A 20,209-nucleotide genomic window follows, 5' to 3' on the forward strand; every position below is an offset into this window, starting at 1 on the left:
CAAGGTTTGTGCAGATCAGTGTTCGGTGTGAGGGATTGTGTATGAATGATAACAGCTTTTACTCAAAGCATTTCATCATTCAATCCAATTAAAATTTTTACATTAGGTTTTTTTTTTTTTTTTTTTTTTTTTTTTTTTAAATTTACACCTACGAATGAAACAGGTGGTTGTAATGCTTCAAAGTTAAGTTATTCCAGCAGCTGCTTGGAACACACTTTACACCTTGAATTAGGTTGATTAGACCAGAGAGGGGCAGCAGGAAAGTGTACTGACAGTGATTAGGATAATAAACAGTGGTGTCTCTTTCAGCCTGTATTATTTAGCTCTGTAATTTGTAAGATTGCATGGTGTGCTAAATAAAGACTGCTGTGTTTTTAAGCCTCATGCCACAGAGAGGTTTCTCTCAAGTCAGTCATAAAAACAGTATTTGCAGATATCAAAGACCACTTAACAGTGCACACATCCACACACACACACACACACACACACATTGAGAAAACATTAGCTGATCCTTGAATTGTATTTATTTCCTGTGAGAATGAAGTAAAAGAGGGATTAACTGTGTTTTTAGACAGAATGACCCACGTTCAGACAGCAACTCGAACATTATATAGGTCAACTGAAAATAAATCTTCTAGTCCTTATGCTCTCTCTCACATCAGCACTTCCCTTCGTTCTGAAATAAAGACTTTGAAGACTTCATCTAAGATGTGTATCCGACCAGAAACAGGAGGTGAACAAACCAACTCTCATGGCTCTTTATGCTGCTTCTCTATAGAGTGACGTTCCCAGGGTTTTCCTCTGCCCAGCTCTTAAAGGCACTGTTTGCCTGGCAGAGTTTCCACTCTGTTCACCTCACTGCGTTTCCCCAAAGAACAGAAACACTGGCTCTTTAATGATGTTCTTCTACTCTTTATTAAGGGATTATGTGGTGATTGAATGGTCGTATCAAAGAATAATGTTATGCACCAGAGTAAATGAATTGACTTTATAACTGTGTGATAAAGATAAGAACGGTGTGACCCTGACAGTGGTTTTTCAATACTAGTTTTACCCTTATCATGGAGTCACCTCTTTTTTACAGGGTGTGTACATATTTACTATCACCAGATTGTAGCTGCACACAAGCTGTACACAAACTTTACTTCCAAGGCCAAGGAGTATTTCTTACATTAGTTTACATTACAAGTTACATTTTTTTTTTAAAAGCCCTGTTGTACTCTTTCCACTGTGGAATCTGTCCTGCAGGTTGCAAGTATGCAACATAGCAGGTCTGTTATGACATAGTTTACCCAAATCTACATTTACCAACAACATTTGCCCTTATCCCATAAACCTGTTCTTTTGTAATGTTAAAACTTACAAACAGCAGAGAGTAACACTAACATCTGCTTTGCTCGTCCAAGTAGGCCAGGTTTATATTCAATAAAATATCATTCTTACCAATTCATGTCAACTCAATTTTATATTAACTAATAGTAATTATTGTTTATTATTTTCCCTATAAGAAAGCTCATTAATGAATAATTTATGAATGAACTGACACTAAATTAATTAATTATAAATGAAAACCTGGGGCAGCCTCACCTTATCTACAATAATAAAAAAGAAAATAATGAAAATGACTCACCTTCTGCCAGAGATGCTTATCTGCCAGGCAGCAGGCACACATACACAGACCCCCACATCAACTCTTCAACCCAGAGTCATTTGCATTCGAGGAATGATACCGCGCAAAATAGCTCATTGCACGGCTCGACCCTGCTGCCCCTAATTATTACGGAGCAGGCTGTAGACTGATATAGTTATCACACAAGGTGTTGAAGAAAACTTAAAACCAGAATTGTTCTGAAGCAGCCTTAAAAATACTGTGTCAAGATATTGGTCCCTGGTTCCACTGTTGCTCTAGATGTACTATTTGTGCCATATGACTAATGAAATGCGATTATTTAATTCTAGAAAAGAGTTACAGCTGTGTAAATTCTTCAGTGACAGACACATCAGATGTGTAATTTAGTCATGCTTAGTATTCCTATAAGTAGGGCCTTGCTGCCCTCTTGTCATTAAAATGCATTTAACAAAGGTCCCTTTTGGAGGATGCACCAGTGGTTGACAAAGTAATTTCTGTATGTCACTCATCATCGTGTTGTATCAAGATTATCACTGGCTCAGGTGGTTTTAAAGTCAATTCAGTCATTGAGGTTTTAAAACTAAACTAAAACTGCTGAGGTCTCATTTCTTTAGGTGCATTATCTTAAATGAAATTAAGCTTTCTGTTCTTCACAATCAGATGAGATATGGCTGTGTGAGCAGTAGCGAAGCGTTATGTACTGTGTCAGGAGGAGTGTTGGGGTGTTTTTTTCCCAGTGTGCTGCAAAGGGCCACTCGGTGTCAGAGGTGAGCACAGTGAATGGAGGCCGTTGGATCCCCTCCACAGCTGGGAGGAGACTCCCCCCTCCATTGAGAGCACCAAGGCAGAATGCTCCAGGCTCAACAAGATGGGGGCTAAAGGCTTTGTCTCTGGTTCACTGCCTTAAAGTAGCCCCGGGATTCCTGGCAACCAGGTTTGACTGTTGGAGTCTGCATGCAGAGAGAGGAAAGCACAAAAGTGCATGTATTCCTCAGCTGATGTGCAACATCATACCTGGTTGTGGGAAACAAAGATGGTTAAAGAGCAAGTAACAAGAAATTTGAAGTTTGATGTCTTACATTTTAATACTTGTGTTTCAGTTCACATTCATGAGGAATTTTACTTTTTTTTTTTTTTTTAGTAACCATCTTTCAAGATTGCTTTTGTTTGTTACATTAATAATAAACTCACTTTTCTCAACATCAAATTATTCAGAGCAAACTGAAGATAGATGTTAATTCTTTTTGGCTAAGTTTTGCTGTAAAAGAAGTAGAAGTTTGACTCCACTGAGACGATCCTTTCATCCTGCAGGGTCGGGATTAGCATTAATCTGCTTGGGTTATTGGTGGGCACATAGCCTCTTCTGATGTCCACCTCAAGTACGCTCCTTTTCCTTTTTTGTCCTTCCTCTGAGCACGCACAAGCTTGATACCTTTGAGTTTCATATGTATTCTTTTATTGAAACATGTACTCAGTTGTCTATAAACAATATACTGCATTCATTCCCTGGAGGCGCTTTAATAATGCTGCTACTCATGATGTGCAGCACCATAGTTAAGTCTGCAGACTATGGCATGAATTTGAATGAGACAGCCATTTCTATTCCATTACACCAACTGGCTTTATGTTTATCAGAAAATTAATCCTCAAACACAGACTTGCATGTATGCTAGATATCACAAGGAGGGAGAGTGGAAGCTAAAGATTTATGACACGCCAAATGACCTGCAACACTACATACTCCTGCTAGAAAGCAGTTTAATTCTTAGGAAGGCCGTGTGTGTCTGTGTCTGTGTGTCTGTCTGTGTCTGTGTGCACGCACGCATGCACGCACAGCGGAGACAGGAAGAGGGAGCCTGTAAAATGCAAAGAGCCCCAGGCTGAGATCCTATCAAAGCTCCCAACATATCCAGGAATCACAAACCAACAAATTCTATATGATGTGGTAATTGAAAGTAAAACAGCAGCCCTGTGTCAAGCCTGATAAAGCAGACAGCCAGTGTGATGATCCAATATGCAATATGCATGCAGGCAGCTGTTAATAAGGTTCAGTAGGCTACTCCTTGTTTAGTGTTTTACATTTTTCTTGTTTTTATTCCAATAGTAGTTGGTGAAAGGTGAACTGTAGGAAAACATCTTTTAATCTGCACCCTCACCTGACATACTGGACAGCTCAGATCTCTATGAAGGATTAAAGTCATTTTAAGATTCATTGGATCCAGTGACACGTTTTGTTGAGAGCGAGAAACTTACGAAGGTCTGCGCTCATCTTTCATCTGTACACAGAGGCCTTAAGTGGCTCAGCCAAACTTAATTAGCCTCTTCCCTGCGACACGCTGCTACCTTTTGCTCAAATGAATTTTCTCAGACTAACATGTGGCACTCGCTTCACTCTCTCTGACAGGAGGTTAAATTTATCTTCTGCTGTGAAATTAGTTAGCTAAATGAGGGCTCCTCCATGCAGCCTCAGCTAATGACCTTGATTAAAAAGAGTCTCTTCCTAATTAAGGTCTTATTCTGCTCGGTCTGACTGTGACCCTGTAAAACAAGCTGAGACAGTAATGAGTCATTTCTCCAACGCAGTAACGCAGCTGAGTCTATGTGGGCACAGCAATTCATGTGAGGCCTTAATCATCAGAGATAATGTTAACATCAGTTTGGTGTAATGAATATACTCACCGTACTAAAGAGATCACAACGCCAAATGAGAAGAAACGTTTGGATCAGTGTAATGATTTCTCTCCTGTTTCTTATCCATACTCTCTCTTTCTTTTGCCAGGTCAATGGCAAGGACCTATCCAAGGCCACCCATGACCAGGCAGTGGAAGCCTTCCGCACCGCCAAGGAGCCCATCATGGTCCAGGTTCTGCGCCGGACCCCCCACGCCAAACCGGTCAGCCCCACTATTGACACCCAGGTCACGGACATCAGCACCCAGACCGACATCACTCTCCAGCACATCATGGCCCTTTCCACGCTGCCTCCCTCTTCACCCCCGATGACAGAACTGGAGGAGTATCTGCTTCCAGAGGAGTAAGTACCAACTCAAGCCATGAATAACTGTTAAAAAGTCAGGGACTTGCCGTAGAGTATGCTTTCCCAACCCTAACCCCCACCAATACATCCCCCGTTTTTTAATCTGAAATCCACTTTAGGCTCAGATTTACTAGCTGGTTTTCATTTCAAACTGTCCCAAACTTCTCCCGTAGAATCTAATCTAATCATGCCAATAAATGATCCCTCAGTCAGGACATGTGCACAGATAGTAAATGGGCTGATTTCACTGGCAGCCTGCTTGGAAAAAAAAAAAATCATTATTATATTATTACCATAAATCTATATTTTCCCCCATGATAAAAAAAGTGACACCTGATGATTGTCTGACTGAGTTAAAACCATATAGCATTGCTGTGGATTATCGTGTTTCCATTAAGTTCACTTTAAATGAGAATATAAAGGGATTCCTGTCTGTCAGAACTAATGTTGAAAAGGTCAATATCCCTGTCCTGCTGCTCCTCCCAGGGCACCCAGCCACACTGAAATGAAGCTTCTGTTTATCTGTATTTGCATATCTCTAAATGGTATCAAATATTTCTGTGTGTGTGTGTGTGTGTGTGTGTGCGTGCGTGTGCGTGTGTGTGTGCGTGTGTGGCCCTGGAGCTCCGAGTGTCTCACTACATTTTAGTCTGGCAGCAGCAGTTGCCCTTTAATGAACAAGTGTGATTTTTATGTCAGTGATTTTAGAGTCAAATTAATAACATGACATTAATTAGTGATTAGCCTGCAGCTGTAGCTTCAGTACATCTGATCCAGGAGTGATTTGTACATTTAGCTCCTATTATGTCCTCTCTATTTCTCATTTAATTTTAAAACCTGGGGGTAAAATTAAATCTAGATTGACATATTGTTTTTTTCTGTTTTAATGCATGAATCTTAAAGTAGCATAGTTCTTTTCAGTTATTTCACAATTTAACTTACACTGCTTTTTTTCAGGCATCTTCCTCGGCATGCATACTTTGATCCGAACGATTTCCTGGAGGGCATACAGCAAGATGTAGAGCGTGAGGAGCTAGAATACGAGGTAAACACGATCTCTGATCCTCCACTGTCCTCTCAGTGAAGATCTACATTTGGACAACAGTGCATTATTACTCCATAAGTAGACCTGAGGTCGTCTCTGTGTCTCCAGTTCAATGGCCTTGCTAGAACCCACAAGTCCTGATATATCACAGTTATTGATGTGGTACTCTCCTTATATACAATCACTGAGATGTAGGCCAGGCAGGAATTGAGTTGCTGGTTTGTTCCAGCAGATGCACAATGGTGACATCATTACTTATTAGTGACAAGGCCTAATAAGTCATCCTTAGCTCCTACACAGTAGAGAGGGGGCCTGGTGGATAATTAGATGGCACAGATAATAGTTCTGCAGTGATGGATCTGATGAGGCATGCTAACAATGCCTGGATGAGGCTGTGATAAGGCCATGATCAAGCCTCTGTTGTGTTCCTTCACTGACCTCAGCTGACCTCTAATCCCTCCCATCACACCCCAGCCACTGACTGCTTGATATTAATAATATCCAGGATGAAGTCGAGGGAGGTTAATGGCAGCTGCACAGCAGACATAGACAGACTAACCCCAGTGTCCTTGAAGGGTGACAAATGATCCAGTAATCATCACTTTTATTTAACATCCCACTTTCATACTTTGTCACTTAGTATATATTGTATTTTTAGGTTTATGGATTTATTTCTCGCCTGGCATTTTGTCATTGCTGTAAAGTTTCCAGGCACCCAGAGCGAGCTCATGGCTCTAGTGACCTCTGTGTTAAATGGGTGTTAAACTGGGCCAGAGCCCAACTGCTGTTGAACTCCTGCCAGAGCTCAACTCTGTCTCCTTCAGAATCACAATGTTGGCAACCCTCACACTTCTGAACTGAAACATCAGCTTTCAGACACCGGCTCACACTGACCAAACAAATATAAAATGCTATTTCTTTTCAGAAAATGTCCAAATATCTTTTTCTCTGGGGAACATAACTTGGTTCTGGCAAGCTGAGTGGTTTATTCTATGATGTTATCACCCTAGGTGCTTAAATGCAATAATATCTGCAGCATTTCTGCAAGCATAGAATGTAATGAACTAAATAAAATATAGTGTAAGGCAACAGACAGCCTAATAATGAACACAATTTATTGGACTACTGTAGATAGTAGTTGCCTCAGTGGAAAGACCTACAATTTCAGTGTTTTTTGAACCACACGGTCATTGTAAATAAATAATTGCAAAAAACAGAATCATTTGCGTCTGGCAGTGTATTTGGGTATTTTGGTCTGTTGCTTGATATGAACATAGCTTGTGATTGTACAGTATGTCCAGATATTTCTCAGCAACTGATTTATACAAAACATTTTCAGTAGCTAGTTGTAGTCTTTATAATATCCGGCCGCTGGCTGTAGCTTCATATTTGCCATGTAGACACGAAAGAGCTATCGAGCATCTCATCTCAGTGTAACTCAGTCTCAATGCAAACACAAATAAGTATCCCAAAATATCAAACTTCCTGAAAGGTAATCGTTAGTATTCAGCTGTAATACTGTTTTGGAGGGTTAACCTTCTCAGATCTTGTCCTCTGCCCTCAAAGAACAGCATTTCTCTTTATCATTATCTGTATCTGTGAGATTACAGGTGTTGACAAGTGAAAAACGGGACTCTGCCTGTCTGCAGCCCATTGCATCATCTCTCATTCTGTCAGTGGGCCTCTAGGAAAACCAATGACTTCCCTGCATCCAGTTGAAGGATTCATTACAGTGATTGATGGATCACTGTTGCTCCATGATCCTACCTTCATAGTCAATATATTCAGTTCATATAGAAAAAAATGTGCAAATATACAACCATTTTCTACATACTCATACATACTTGGAAAAAATCTAATAATTTTAGGTGTATCGGATATTAATTTGTGCTTTTGTCTTACCAGGAGGTGGATTTGCACAGAGCCAATATTCAAGACAAGCTCGGCTTGACGATTTGTTATAGGACTGATGATGAGGACGAGGCTGGGATCTACATCAGTGAGGTATGTGGTGTAGTGCTTTAGTATACTAAAACACAGAAAGCATGATCTCTGAGAACAAAGGAGGTCAGTATTAACCTTATTACTTTTTTCTGTTTTCTTTAGATTGATCCAAACAGCATTGCTGCAAAGGATGGCAGAATCAGAGAAGGGGACAAAATCATCCAGGTAAGGTTTCTGTAACCTCTGCAGTTTTACTTATCTTACCTAATTGTTAATGTAAATGAATCTACAGTATTCTTGTTACAGTTACATTCAGAGTTTGAGATTTTAGCAATTTGATAACAATACACTTGCTATTTTTCAGATGATGGTCAAGATGTAATGTAGCCTATGAGTTTATTAAAAAAGATTACATTTTTAAATAATTTGTTCTGTGTCTATCAAGATAAATGGTGTTGAGATCCAGAACCGGGAGGAGGCTGTAGCACTGCTGACCAGTGAGGGAAACCAGAATATATCCCTGCTGGTGGCCAGACCTGAGATCCAGGTAAAAAATTTGAAAGATCCAGACTTCCAAGTCTACATGTTTATTTTTAGTAAAGTAAAACTTTGCGTCTAATGACTCGCGTCTTCTCTCCACTGCGTCTCAGCTGGATGACAGCTGGATGGATGATGACAGGAACGACTTCCTGGATGACCTCCACATGGACATGCTGGAACAGCAGCACCATCAGGCCATGCAATTCACTGCCAGCATGCTGCAGCAGGTACTCACACACACACACACACACACACACGCACAGCGTGTAGAATTGAACAAGCCAAAATCAATCAAGCGTGTTTGATTTATGGTTTAGTTTAGCTGAGCCAGTTCTGTCAACGGTAAAATCCATTCAACTGGTTTTAGCATTTAAACTAAGTAGAGACTGCTACATGGAAAAACACATTCACTTGTATTTTACACACAAAAAATAAGCAGAAATCTAATAGCTTTGAAGATTGCATGTTGATTTACTTTCACAGTCCGTGCCCTTTACCTCACTTTGCATGACATACTATTTCTGAGCCATTTGTTGTCTATTTTTATAGAAGAAGCACGAGGAGGACGGTGGCACCACTGACACAGCCACACTTTTGTCCAACCACCATGAGAAGGACAGTGGAGTGGGACGCACTGATGAGAGCACACGAAATGACGAGAGCTCAGAGCAGGAAAATCTCGGTGATGACCAGACCACAGCGTCCAACACGCTGGGCAGCTGCAGAAAGCTGACATACAGCCAAGATACCCTCGGCAGCACTGACTTGCCCTTCAGCAGCGAGTCGTTCATTTCTGCTGACTACACTGACACTGACTTCTTGGGCATCCCAGTTGATGAGTGCGAGCGCTTCAGAGAACTGCTGGAGCTAAAGTGTCAGATGAGAAGTGGCGGAGCCCAGGCTCTGTACTATCATGGTGGAGGTGCAGAAGGCCCTGACCAGGAGGGTGTGGACAAAGAGCTGGAGCTTCTAAACGAGGAGCTGCGCACCATTGAGCTGGAGTGCCTGAACATCGTCCGTGCTCACAAAATGCAGCAGCTGAGGGAGCAGTGCCGCGAGTCCTGGATGCTCCACAACAGCGGTTTCCGCAACTACAATACCAGTATCGACGCGCGTCGCCATGAGCTTTCGGACATCACAGAGCTGCCAGAGAAATCAGACAAGGACAGCTCAAGTGCCTACAACACTGGGGAGAGTTGTCGCAGCACCCCTCTGACTCTGGAGCTGTCTCCTGACAATTCGCTCCGAAGAGGAGTGGAGAACCAGAGCGCTCCTGGAGCATCAGGCTCTACCATTTCCAGTGGCAGAATGCTCAAACCCCTCCTGTCCCCTGTCCAGGAAGCTTGTGGCCCCAGCAGGAGCAGAGGCTCCACCAAGGATTCAGATGGGGCCCTGCAGCCAGAGGGCAAGGAGAGGAAGCTGGGGGAGTCGACTAAGTCTGGCCGCAGCTTTTCCCAGCCACATTCACCTTACAAGCATGCCCACATCCCGGCCCATGCCCAGCACTACCAGAGCTATATGCAGCTGATTCAGCAGAAATCAGCAGTAGAGTATGCCCAGAGCCAGATGAGTCTGGTCAGTATGTGCCGGGACCCTATCAACCCCAGTGACCTGGAGCCCAAGATGGAGTGGAAGGTGAAGATCCGCAGTGATGGGACACGCTACATTACCAAGCGCCCTGTCCGGGACAAACTGCTGAGGGAGCGGGCTCTCCGCATCCATGAGGAGCGCTGTGGTATGACCACAGATGACGACGCCATAAGCGAGCTGAAGATGGGCCGCTACTGGAGCAAGGAGGAGAGAAAGCAGCACGCCATTCGTGCCAAGGAGCAGAGGCAGCGTCGCGAGTTCATGAAGCAGAGCCGAGCCGACTGTCTAAAGGAGCAGAGCGGCCCAGAGGACAAAAAAGAGCCCAACATCATTGAACTCAGCCACAAAAAGATGATGAAAAAGAGAAACAAGAAAATATTTGACAACTGGATGACCATCCAGGAACTACTGACCCATGGTACCAAGTCACCAGATGGCACCAGGGTTTACAACTCACTCCTGTCTGTGACCACAGTTTAAGTCCTAGCCTTATTGGAGGACAGACTGGAGTGTTATGGACTGTACATAGACTACTACCAGTTGGGGTAGAGATTCCTGCCTCGTTGAATGTGGCAACATGTTGTAAATAGGGAATAAGGAAGGCCTTTTCTCTGTGGACATTTTCCACCACTGCAGTGAGGAGAAGGTCCTTTTAAATGATGATTGGACTTCACATGGATGGGACATGGCTAGAAAGATGATTTTGGAAACTTTGTTCAAACTTCAAATAACCTTTTCAACTTTTTTGAATACACAATATTTGACTTTTTGGAAGGTTTTTGAAAGTGTGTAAAGACCGTGTGCCATACATAAACAGCCAGCATTTACACTATTTTACATTATTTTGTTTGTACTATATATATCTCTCTTATCAGTATTTTACTGTTACAAATACTTAATGATTTTATGGAAACAGTGCTATTTTCCTGCAAGGTAGAACACATCCTTTTCTACACATCCTTTTCCAAAAGACTTTTGTAAATTGAAAAATAAACATTTGTAACAGATCCACTTTTTAGAGTTTGTTTCTCTCTATTAGTGCTGATTTCTCAAAGTTAAATGCCACCAGCAATGTTGCATAATGTAGAGAACATCACATGATATCATTGTGTTTGTATGTATGTTTAGAGAAATGTTTCTTGCATTGTTGAATTTCAAATGTCTGTATTTGATGGAACACACATTGTAGCCATTTTTGCTTTCTTAGGGTTTCATGTATTGAACAGAACAACAACAAATCCTTAGTTAGCCACACAATTTGATGTCTTGTAAAATGAGAGAAATAATAAATTATTGTTTTATATATGATGAGCTTTGAAATGTTGGAATTTGTCATTTGTTTTCACCAATATGTCAGTATAGGCAGGCAAGGGAAAACAGAATCCAACACAAAGGATTGTGCGTGTACACGTGTAGTGCGTGTGCGTGTGTGTGTGTGTGTGTGTGTGTTTGTGCTACAGACTGTGTGTACTCTGGGAGTGTAAACTAAGGAACACAGTGCTCAGCAGAGCTCTCAGGGAATAAGTGACAACAACTGTGTGGGTGGCCCATGAATCATTCAAATTTAATATACTAACATCAAATGTGTACTTACAATACATGTACTCTGCTAATCATAACATAAACTGGTATTGTTTCCAAATCCCAATATGTATTAATGAGTTTTTACTGTTGTTTAAAATGTAAAACATCACACTAATCTCAGATAATTTAATAGGATTCAGTGTATTAGTCTATCAGAGAGTGGCCAGTATGAGAGAATATTGCTCCATCCATCATCTACTATATATCCTTGTACATTTGGGGTTATGGGGAGGGAAGGGGGAGGGCTGGACCCAATCCCAGCTGACAGTGGGTGAGAGGCAGGTACACCCTGCTGAATGTCTTTGGACTATGGAAGTAAACCTGAGCACTCGGAGAAAACCCACACAGATACAGCAAGAACATGCAAACTCGACACACAAAAGTCCCAGGTTCAGGATTTGCTTCTAATCCAACATAAAATCTGCTTCCTTGGCTATCTGAAATAGCACACTGTAGAGTTTAACACTGGGTAATAAAAGGACCCTTGCTCTCTTATTGAATGTATTTTTAATTATGGATATGCATTTTTCATGGAATAACAAAATCAGGCTCTCTGTTCATGTAAATTTACCAACTTGTAAAAGAGACCCAAGGCAAAAAAAGCCAAGTAGGGTAACAGCATGTCAGGCTGGCATTAACATAAAACAATCCAATCAGCCATGATCCCTGCTGTTCAGATCTGACACAGTGAAAGCAAGAAAGATTTATACCTATTGTTTTCTCTTGACATGATAGTCTGTCCTTCACATGCATCTTGCAGTGGCAACTTACTTCCATCATCTTTTATTGCTTTTTTTAAGCCAAGAAAGTGGTCCATCCATTCATAAATAAGATGTGGCATACTACACTATGTTGTTTTATGTTGTGACCAAGTTGTCAGTGAAGCTGGCATGAGGCTCCCTCATATGGCACTATCTCCTTGTTGGAATAATGGTTTATTTATCTGACTCCAGACTCCTGCCATCTGTTAGCAGGACCTTGTACCCTCAGTCCCATATGATCCTTCAATTAGCAGCAGTGTTTTATTACTGAAGACAAAGGCAGCTCTGCGTCTGCTAATACACATCTTTTGTCATCTCATCTTCTACTAAATGTTTGTTTTGCTTTTTAATGAGGCAACAATATGCATCTTTATTCATACATTTATTTGCTTGAGTTTCACATGTATCTTATTCATATGCAAAATAATGCTTTGACTAATGTACAGTTGAGCTTAAAGCCGTACTGTACGACGAAATGTCTTGCGACGTGTAGGTGGTTATAGAAGGTAGGTAGTCTTATCAGCAACAATAATGAGGGCTAAGTCCCCCATAAGGATGAAATCCTAGAACCACCCCTGGATAAACCTACAAAAAAATGACAACTACACTCAGTTTTCCTTAGCTCTACACAGCATTTTAACTTCTTTCAGCCCATTGTTTCAGTTTTATAGCAGACGACTAGGTGGTGAGCAATGAGAAGCTAAAAAGCCAAAAAACAAAAACAGAGAAGAGAATTCATTTTGAAAATGGTAAAATTATTTCAAACTTGCCTGTAGCATTTACATTCTAAGCATAATATTTATAAAGGAGTGGTTCACCAATTAATTATTTCACTCATGAAATTGGATGAATCAAATTAGTGTCATGGTCTGGTATTTTGATTTCCTGTAGAGGCTTTTATTTTTCTGTCTTTCTGGTTTGCCTAGTTTAGTTTCTAGGTAGCTTTGTGTAGATCAATATGATTAGTTTCACCTGCGTTCAGTTAGTCTTTTGGTCTAGTGTATATATACCTCCTGATTTCCTTGGTTCTTCTTTGCAGGATTAATGTTTCTTAATGTTTTGTGCCAGAGTGTGTGAGGGATTGCCTGAGTTTCTATGCTGAGTGGCGAGGTTTAGTTATTTAGTTTCTACACGGAGTGGCAGAGTTGTCTGGAAGACAGTTTGTATTCCGAGTGTGGAGAGGGTTCTCCTGTTCTCACTTGGGTCCTGCTTCGATCCTTCCAACCCCACCACATCACATAACAATGAAATTCATAACAAATTAAAAGATGCATTAGTCTCTCCCTGGCCCTCATCTTTCAGAGGTTTATAATGGAGAAATAAAACTTCAGTCTAAGCCACTTGGATGAATGCTGAAAAATTAGGAAATTAAGATTTTGGGGGGTTTTTATAGAGTATCTCTAAAAACTCAGGAAAGTGTTCTCACAGTCTCAGTATTTGCTATACAGTAAGAGGATTTCAAATGAGTTAAGTGCTCCTTTGAAACATATTAGTCTTTATTAAACTGTTTAAAACTAATTATCTTTTACACTAAACTACTGTCGTTCTGTCTTCAGTTTGTATTATCTACTATTTCATGAATCATCCTCTTGTCTCAGGGTTTGAGTCTGCATCACTTAAAGGGGGTGACTGTGGTAATGGGAACAGCTGGGGTGCAAACTCAGTGTCTTCCTGGTAGAGTATAATTGATTGTGCCTGACCAAACCCAAACCTTGTGATTTATGTCTGGGTGCAAGTCTCTGTATACACTCTTTAAATGGAGATAACAATATGGCATGCAAAGCAAACAAAAACCTCCTGAAATCAATTCTAGGATGTCCCCATCACCAACACCACAGACTGCTGGGAGATTAGTTGATTACAAACCACCATGTACTTGTATTTTCTTTGGGATGAAAGTGTCCGTCATCCCAGCCAGTGTGACGGTCTTTTGTTTGGACTTTGGAGCAGAACTCATCAGTTTAATGTTGGAGCGGAGAACAGGCTGACATTCCAGTGTGCTCATCCATTAACTGATAAGGTGAAAGCTTCTCTGCAGCTTGTGATTGCAGCTGATTCTGATGCCGTTTCACTGTGGGGACTGGGAGACACCGAAGTGCTTGTACCTGCTCCACAAGCCTGGGCATTATCCCTCAAATGATCATGCTTAGAGGTAGACATGGTCATAGTCATAGTCATGGTATTGATTTTAAAAGATGACAGTTAAAATATTATTTTAAAAAAAAAACCCACCACTGGCTGGATGGTATGCACAATGTGAACTAACTGTGCACTAGGTACTAATCAGGTGCTCTGAGTTCATTTTTGTAGCTATTTGTGAATGCATTAATTTGACTTGGTTTCTAGCCAGAGTGTCTTCAGCTGACATGAGGCAGCAGTAATTATTGTGATCAGTATCACCTGCATTTGTCATCGTGAAGAAGCTATTTGTGTATATAGGGTTCAGAAAAAAGTCCTCAAATGTACGTGTGATAAAAAAACAACTAATATTTTCTGTCACACTAAAAAACAACAATTTCTAAGAGGGCTTTGGCCCTGGACAGCACAAACTCCATATGCCTACAGTATGCAAAACTCTACAAACAACTATAAATTATTCTCATATGTATATTGCTGCCACACAATGATGTCAGACTTGGCAACAATGAAAGACAGTCATCTAATCAGCTGAGGATTGTTTCCTGAACTGGTGACTCTGTTGTATTTTACAGCATTTTACCACTCTTGTTTCAGTCCAGTGTGTTTGTGAGATCACATGAGACAGCCAGGATAGATCAGTAAACCCTCCAAAGGCAACTAAATATATCAGAAAATTAATAATAAAATCCATGAGCGCCTCTGATTTATTACGAGGATGAGATGAAACAAAGACATTACAATTATTAATGGCAGGGGAAGAACAAAGGAACATATTGTTTACCTTCAGGAGGAATGACTCTTGACAGTGTCTTATCAGTAAAAACATTGTTTATGAACACAGGTTAAATCCTGATTATTTGGACATTTTAACATAGTTATCATGTTGAGCCAAGCCACTATATTTTATTGACATAACGCCAGATTCCTTTAGTGAAAAACCTGGAACACAACAACACAGAAAAAAGAAGCATCATGAATAATCTGTCAATTTATTCTCAATTCAGATTCCCTATAAACTCTAAAGGCGTCTCTGCAGTGGTGGCACCATGATGCTCTGTAGTCCGGTCGCTGATGCTTCTATCTGTGAGTCATTTCTCTATGCTTTGACTTAAAGGTCAGGACAGGCTCTAAAGCAGCTAGTATCCTGTCAGCTAGGAGACCAGCTGAGATGCATAAGCTTCTCTTTAACCAGACAGAGGCCCTGGAGGAAGAGGACTGACTTTCAAAATGTGACACCAAAATGACACCGGTGGTTACAAATGAACTCAAACATACTTTCCTCACTCAAGAAAAACTAAACAGGACTTGTTTTTGTGTGAAACCTTGTACTGACGATTTTGTGTACCACACTGTAAAAATTCAGCTTTGTCCAACTTTTACTACATATTTTTTTCTCAAGTTTTCCATCAGCTGAATGAACTGAACTCTTTTAATGCTGAAAACAAAGACTCAATTTTACCCTTATGTGGTTCTGAAAGCTTCAAAGGTCTGTTTGTTTGTTTTTGTTTTGTTTTTTTATGGCATAGCCATAACTCTCAACGGTGTGTCCTCCAACAGCCCGTCCCTCGCTGCTCAAAAAAATGGATGATGCCCCCGGGTCTAAATGTTGAATGGTAACCAAACTTTTAGAAAGAGCTCTTTAGAGATGCAGGACATTCATTATGCATAAGCAGCAGCATCAGCCCACATGCTGCTGCTGATATCAGCATTTGAGGGTCTCAGTACTTTGGGCAGAGTCAGGTAGGCAGCACAATTGTTTCCCCCTGCTTCCAGTCGCTTCCTGGCTCCAGTTCAGTATGTAATGCACAGACAGTAGATTGGTATTGATCTTCTCAGCTGATCTCTCAACAAGAAAGGGAAACACATTCCCTAAACAATTGCTGTAATGATCCCATAGTCTTTCTGTTCACCTCCCTCAGTACGAACGTCACACTACTACTCTGAATGACTGAATGATCAGTACTTCGCTGACCCCATCCCATAATATCTGCAGGTCTATTGAACGTTGCAGCCTCTTAGGGATTTTATCAGCTTGATCCACTAAGTGAGGTTGCAAAATGCTCCTCTTAGTAAGTTGGCCTTTGCCCAAAAGAAATGTTGCTGTTGGGTGTTGTCAGCTCCTAGCATCAGGTCAGCCTTAAAACACGTGCACAGCTTCAGGCCTTTCAAACCCAAAGATGATTCATTTAACCATGTCAAACTTTTTAATCCAAGTATTATACTGGCATTTGACTTTGAGCATGCACATCTGAGAGTTTGACGAGCCAGCAATGTAGCGTGCTAAATGAACCGATGGTAAAATTAAACTGTTCCTCATTTTCAAAGGATCCCTCCCCCCAACGGCTCCACTTTGAGAACCACTGGAGTGTGGAATTAGAATCTCAGCGTGATACAAGTCATAATTGAAAGACTTCACTTGAGCATCATTTTCAGTTGCTGAAAGAAAAACATGCTGAAACTGTAGACCAATTGTGAAAGACCAGTCAGTCATTTTAATAAGATGAACATTATCCTCTAAAATTCATGTAATATATGTGTTATTTTTTGTTAAGAGTGAGAAATGTGTGTATGTATTGTCTGTGTGAGGTCAGAGATACACTGCGTATACTTGTAGTCAAACAATTTCGACATCAGCAGATTATTATTGACTACCTCCATCTTGCTTTTTCATTTATAATGTATGTGCCATGATGTATCACTAGTACTTCGAGTACTGTGCACATAATACACTGGTCTCCTGACCCCATGGCTGTGAGTGACGGGCTGGGTGACTAACTCTTCTTTCTTGCCTCCTGATTTAGAATACAAAGCAGCTCCGAACACGACAAGATTTCTAGTGCTGTGCTCGCTAAACTGTGCTCATGGCTCATTATTTTTTTTGTTCTCTGACAGCAACAGTTTTCACCCCATCTATGAGTACCCTATGTTCTCACATGCTACATTTCAACTTTATGTTCTTCAGACTGAAAGTCAGATCAATATAGTTTAAGTGGCTGTCTCAAAATTTCAATTAGCTGCTTTTTAGAGGCTTAAATAAAAATTGTAATTGTATTTAGTGTTAAGACTTGAAATTAATGGCACAGTTGGGTTTTTAGTTATTCATGAGTTTAGGTTGTCAGGCACACTTGACACCTGAGAAATGACTATATGTCAGATTTTGCAGATAGCAGCAGCTCAGTCAGACACTGTGTCTCTGAGGTTTGTTCTAATGATGCATTATCATCAGCATAAAGCGTCTGAGAAACCTGCCTCGGCTGCAGGATGCAGATATATGCAATCCCAGTCAACAGTATTACCACACACACACACACGCACAATCGCTGTAATTGCACCTTTATTAGTCTCCCATTCACACTTTCAACAACACAGTGCAAAGAGAATGTTGCGTCTCTGGAAATGGCTTCTAAAAGCATGGGACTGTTATAAACAAGACCCTTCGGTGCCATTAGGCTAAGAGGCTGGGGGAAGCAGTGCCCTCGGCTGCCAACATGATGAGTAAAGTCAATTAGTGTACTTCATTAGAGTGTAGTAAACTGCAGAAAGGCTATAACTTGATGAATAATGGTAATATTTCTCATTTTAAATAGATATTTTAGTGTGAACATAAATACAATTTTAATTAAGAAATGCAGAAAAAAAAAACTCTAATAAATGGAGTCTTCTTTGATATTGTATGGCCTGGGACACCTGTTTATGCTCATAAAGAGCTGTAGGGAGGTTAGTGGATGAGACAGTACTAAACACTTTGGCAGAAAAGGGGAAGACCTGCCATCGTTTACCTCAGTGAAACAGAAATGTACGTTATTGGTGCTATACCCAGAAAATATAGCACATGCGATTCTGACCTAGTCTTACAGTCACCTCACCAACTTAACTAAGGCTTCCTGATCTAAAACATGTAATTACACATATTCATATTAATGAAAGGCAGATTAATAGTTTGTAGTTTGTTTGAGATCACCTTGGCTTCCTAGTGAGGAAATCCGTTTTCCTTTATGATGCCACATATGTGCTAAAATACAGTGTTTTTTTCTGAGACCATTGGAAATATAGGTTTTTGTGCCTCTGTGGAAGCCAAATGCACACTTTCTCCTTTGCATACAGATCTTTAAACACTGGCCTGATTTCCCCAGCCAGGCTTACAGCCAGCAGTTTATTGCCAACCATGAATGTCACCCATTTTATGTAATGTGTAATGTCTTAGAATTTCTCAACCTGGCACATTTAACAGTCCCTGAATCCAACCTGATAATCTATGACACAAATAGTACAGCTAAATCAAAGCATTTTTCCACTTACTGTCGGTCTTTCTCTGTGATGATGCCATTCTGACAGAAAAAGTGGAAATTCAAACAGCAGCCACCTGTGGTCTGTGTCTGCTGAGCGCGCCGCCCACACATTAAGCCACATAAAAATCCACTCGTCAAACCCACTGGAGCCTGGACTTCAGAATAATTCAATCTCTACCTTTCCCCCCCTGACCATTTCAGAGCATTACACAGTATTTCTCACTGTGCCCACTGTGCTAAGCGGTTCTTGTGAAGCCTGTCTGGGGGCCTCCTGTGGTGGAGCCTCCCTGCTGCCTCCAGTTTTAGATGTGCTTGGTATTCTTGATGTGGGTGAAAATAAATGTTTTCGCCCCCCCCAAAACACTTGAGTCTGCCAACACAGTGAACGGCACCCCACCCACTGCTGGTGTTTGCCATTTTGTCAAAGGAGTTCAGAATGTTTGACCCTTCTGCGTGCCAAAAAAATGGAACTCGACGTTGAAACTGACCCCCACGTGAAAGAGACGCTAACAAACCTATAAGGCAAGGTAGAGCAAAATCAATTTGCCACCTCATTTATCTCTTAAAAAAATGTCACATGCCTTGGAATTCACCCAAAGACAGAAGCTAGTTTTTACAAGCAGCATTTTCTAGATCACTGTGATAAAAGTGTTTTCTCCCGTGAGAAATGAGACGCGTGGGAGATGATCTGATGTCTGTGGTTTTTGAAAAGGCGTGAGAAATATGTCACAGGTTAAAGCCGAAGCAGTAGCAGCAGGGAAAGAGCAGTCATTTGGACAATAAAGAAAAAGGTGGTCATGTTATCTCCCAGTTATTCACAAGCACTAGGAGGAAAGTACTCTCCTGGAGAACCAAAATTAGATGCGCGAGGGTTCATACCGCGGACAGCACGGGATGGAGAGGAAGGAGGTCATGATGTCTGTCCATGCTTTTTCAGGCAATTCGAGGCAGCATATAAGGAGGCATACTGAGTGTGCCACAGCCTGCATTCATGAGCAGCAGCAGCCTGAGAACTCAGTCTGCATTCTGATTTCAGGGCAGGCTATAAGCATGTTTCGTCTGGCATGGAAATTAAACAGTACCCTCTATTGGATGACATGGAGATTGCACGTGGAGGTACCTGACCCCAGCAGAGAGGATGTTACTGGTGGTGATGCTGCTGCTGCTGCCCCTTCTGTCAACTTTCAATCCTGTTGACCCATGTAATTTGCTCCAAACTCACCTAAGTGCTATGTTATAAAAACTTTTTTCAAGATATAATGTATTTCTTAATCCACTCAGTGCCTGCAGCACTGTAACATATCCACTTAAGATGACTCAAGGCAGTCAGTGTGATTAGTCATTCAGGCAGTACCACTATAAGCAGCAGCCCAGTGGGATTTATGTGAAATCCACAGGCCTCCAGGGGTCCATTGATGGGGGTCTCCAGGGCTGTCACCAGAGAAATGAAGGAGAGTTTAATTTCATAGTTATTTTACTGACTGGTTTGATCAAAGGCTTCATTTTACTCACCGCAACTATCACTCCAGCTCCTATACAGGTCCTAACAACATATCTACTAGCAGTGAAAAAGTGACAGGATGTGCAGGGTTTTCAAAATAAATGTGAAGAAAAACACAGTTTTGAATAACTGTTGCATTGTTATAATCTA

General features: G+C 41.1%; 1 protein-coding gene across 3 annotated transcripts in view; it reads left to right on the top strand.

The window, feature by feature from the left end:
* The window catches only part of pdzrn3b (PDZ domain containing RING finger 3b), an 87,600-nt gene extending 76,858 nt beyond the window's left edge, over positions 1 to 10,742 (top strand). For all 3 annotated transcript variants that reach the window (XM_026307955.1, XM_026307956.1, XM_026307958.1), the window contains 7 exons: positions 4,410 to 4,663; positions 5,624 to 5,711; positions 7,617 to 7,715; positions 7,818 to 7,880; positions 8,101 to 8,202; positions 8,306 to 8,422; positions 8,745 to 10,742. In XM_026307955.1, coding sequence (XP_026163740.1) covers positions 4,410 to 4,663; positions 5,624 to 5,711; positions 7,617 to 7,715; positions 7,818 to 7,880; positions 8,101 to 8,202; positions 8,306 to 8,422; positions 8,745 to 10,265 — 2,244 coding nt within the window. In that variant the 3' untranslated portion in view covers positions 10,266 to 10,742. The remainder of the gene's footprint in view (positions 1 to 4,409; positions 4,664 to 5,623; positions 5,712 to 7,616; positions 7,716 to 7,817; positions 7,881 to 8,100; positions 8,203 to 8,305; positions 8,423 to 8,744) is intronic.
* The last annotated feature ends 9,467 nt before the right edge of the window (positions 10,743 to 20,209 follow it).

This window comes from Mastacembelus armatus, chromosome 5, assembly GCF_900324485.2.
Source record: "Mastacembelus armatus chromosome 5, fMasArm1.2, whole genome shotgun sequence".
NCBI classification, from domain to species: domain Eukaryota; kingdom Metazoa; phylum Chordata; class Actinopteri; order Synbranchiformes; family Mastacembelidae; genus Mastacembelus; species Mastacembelus armatus.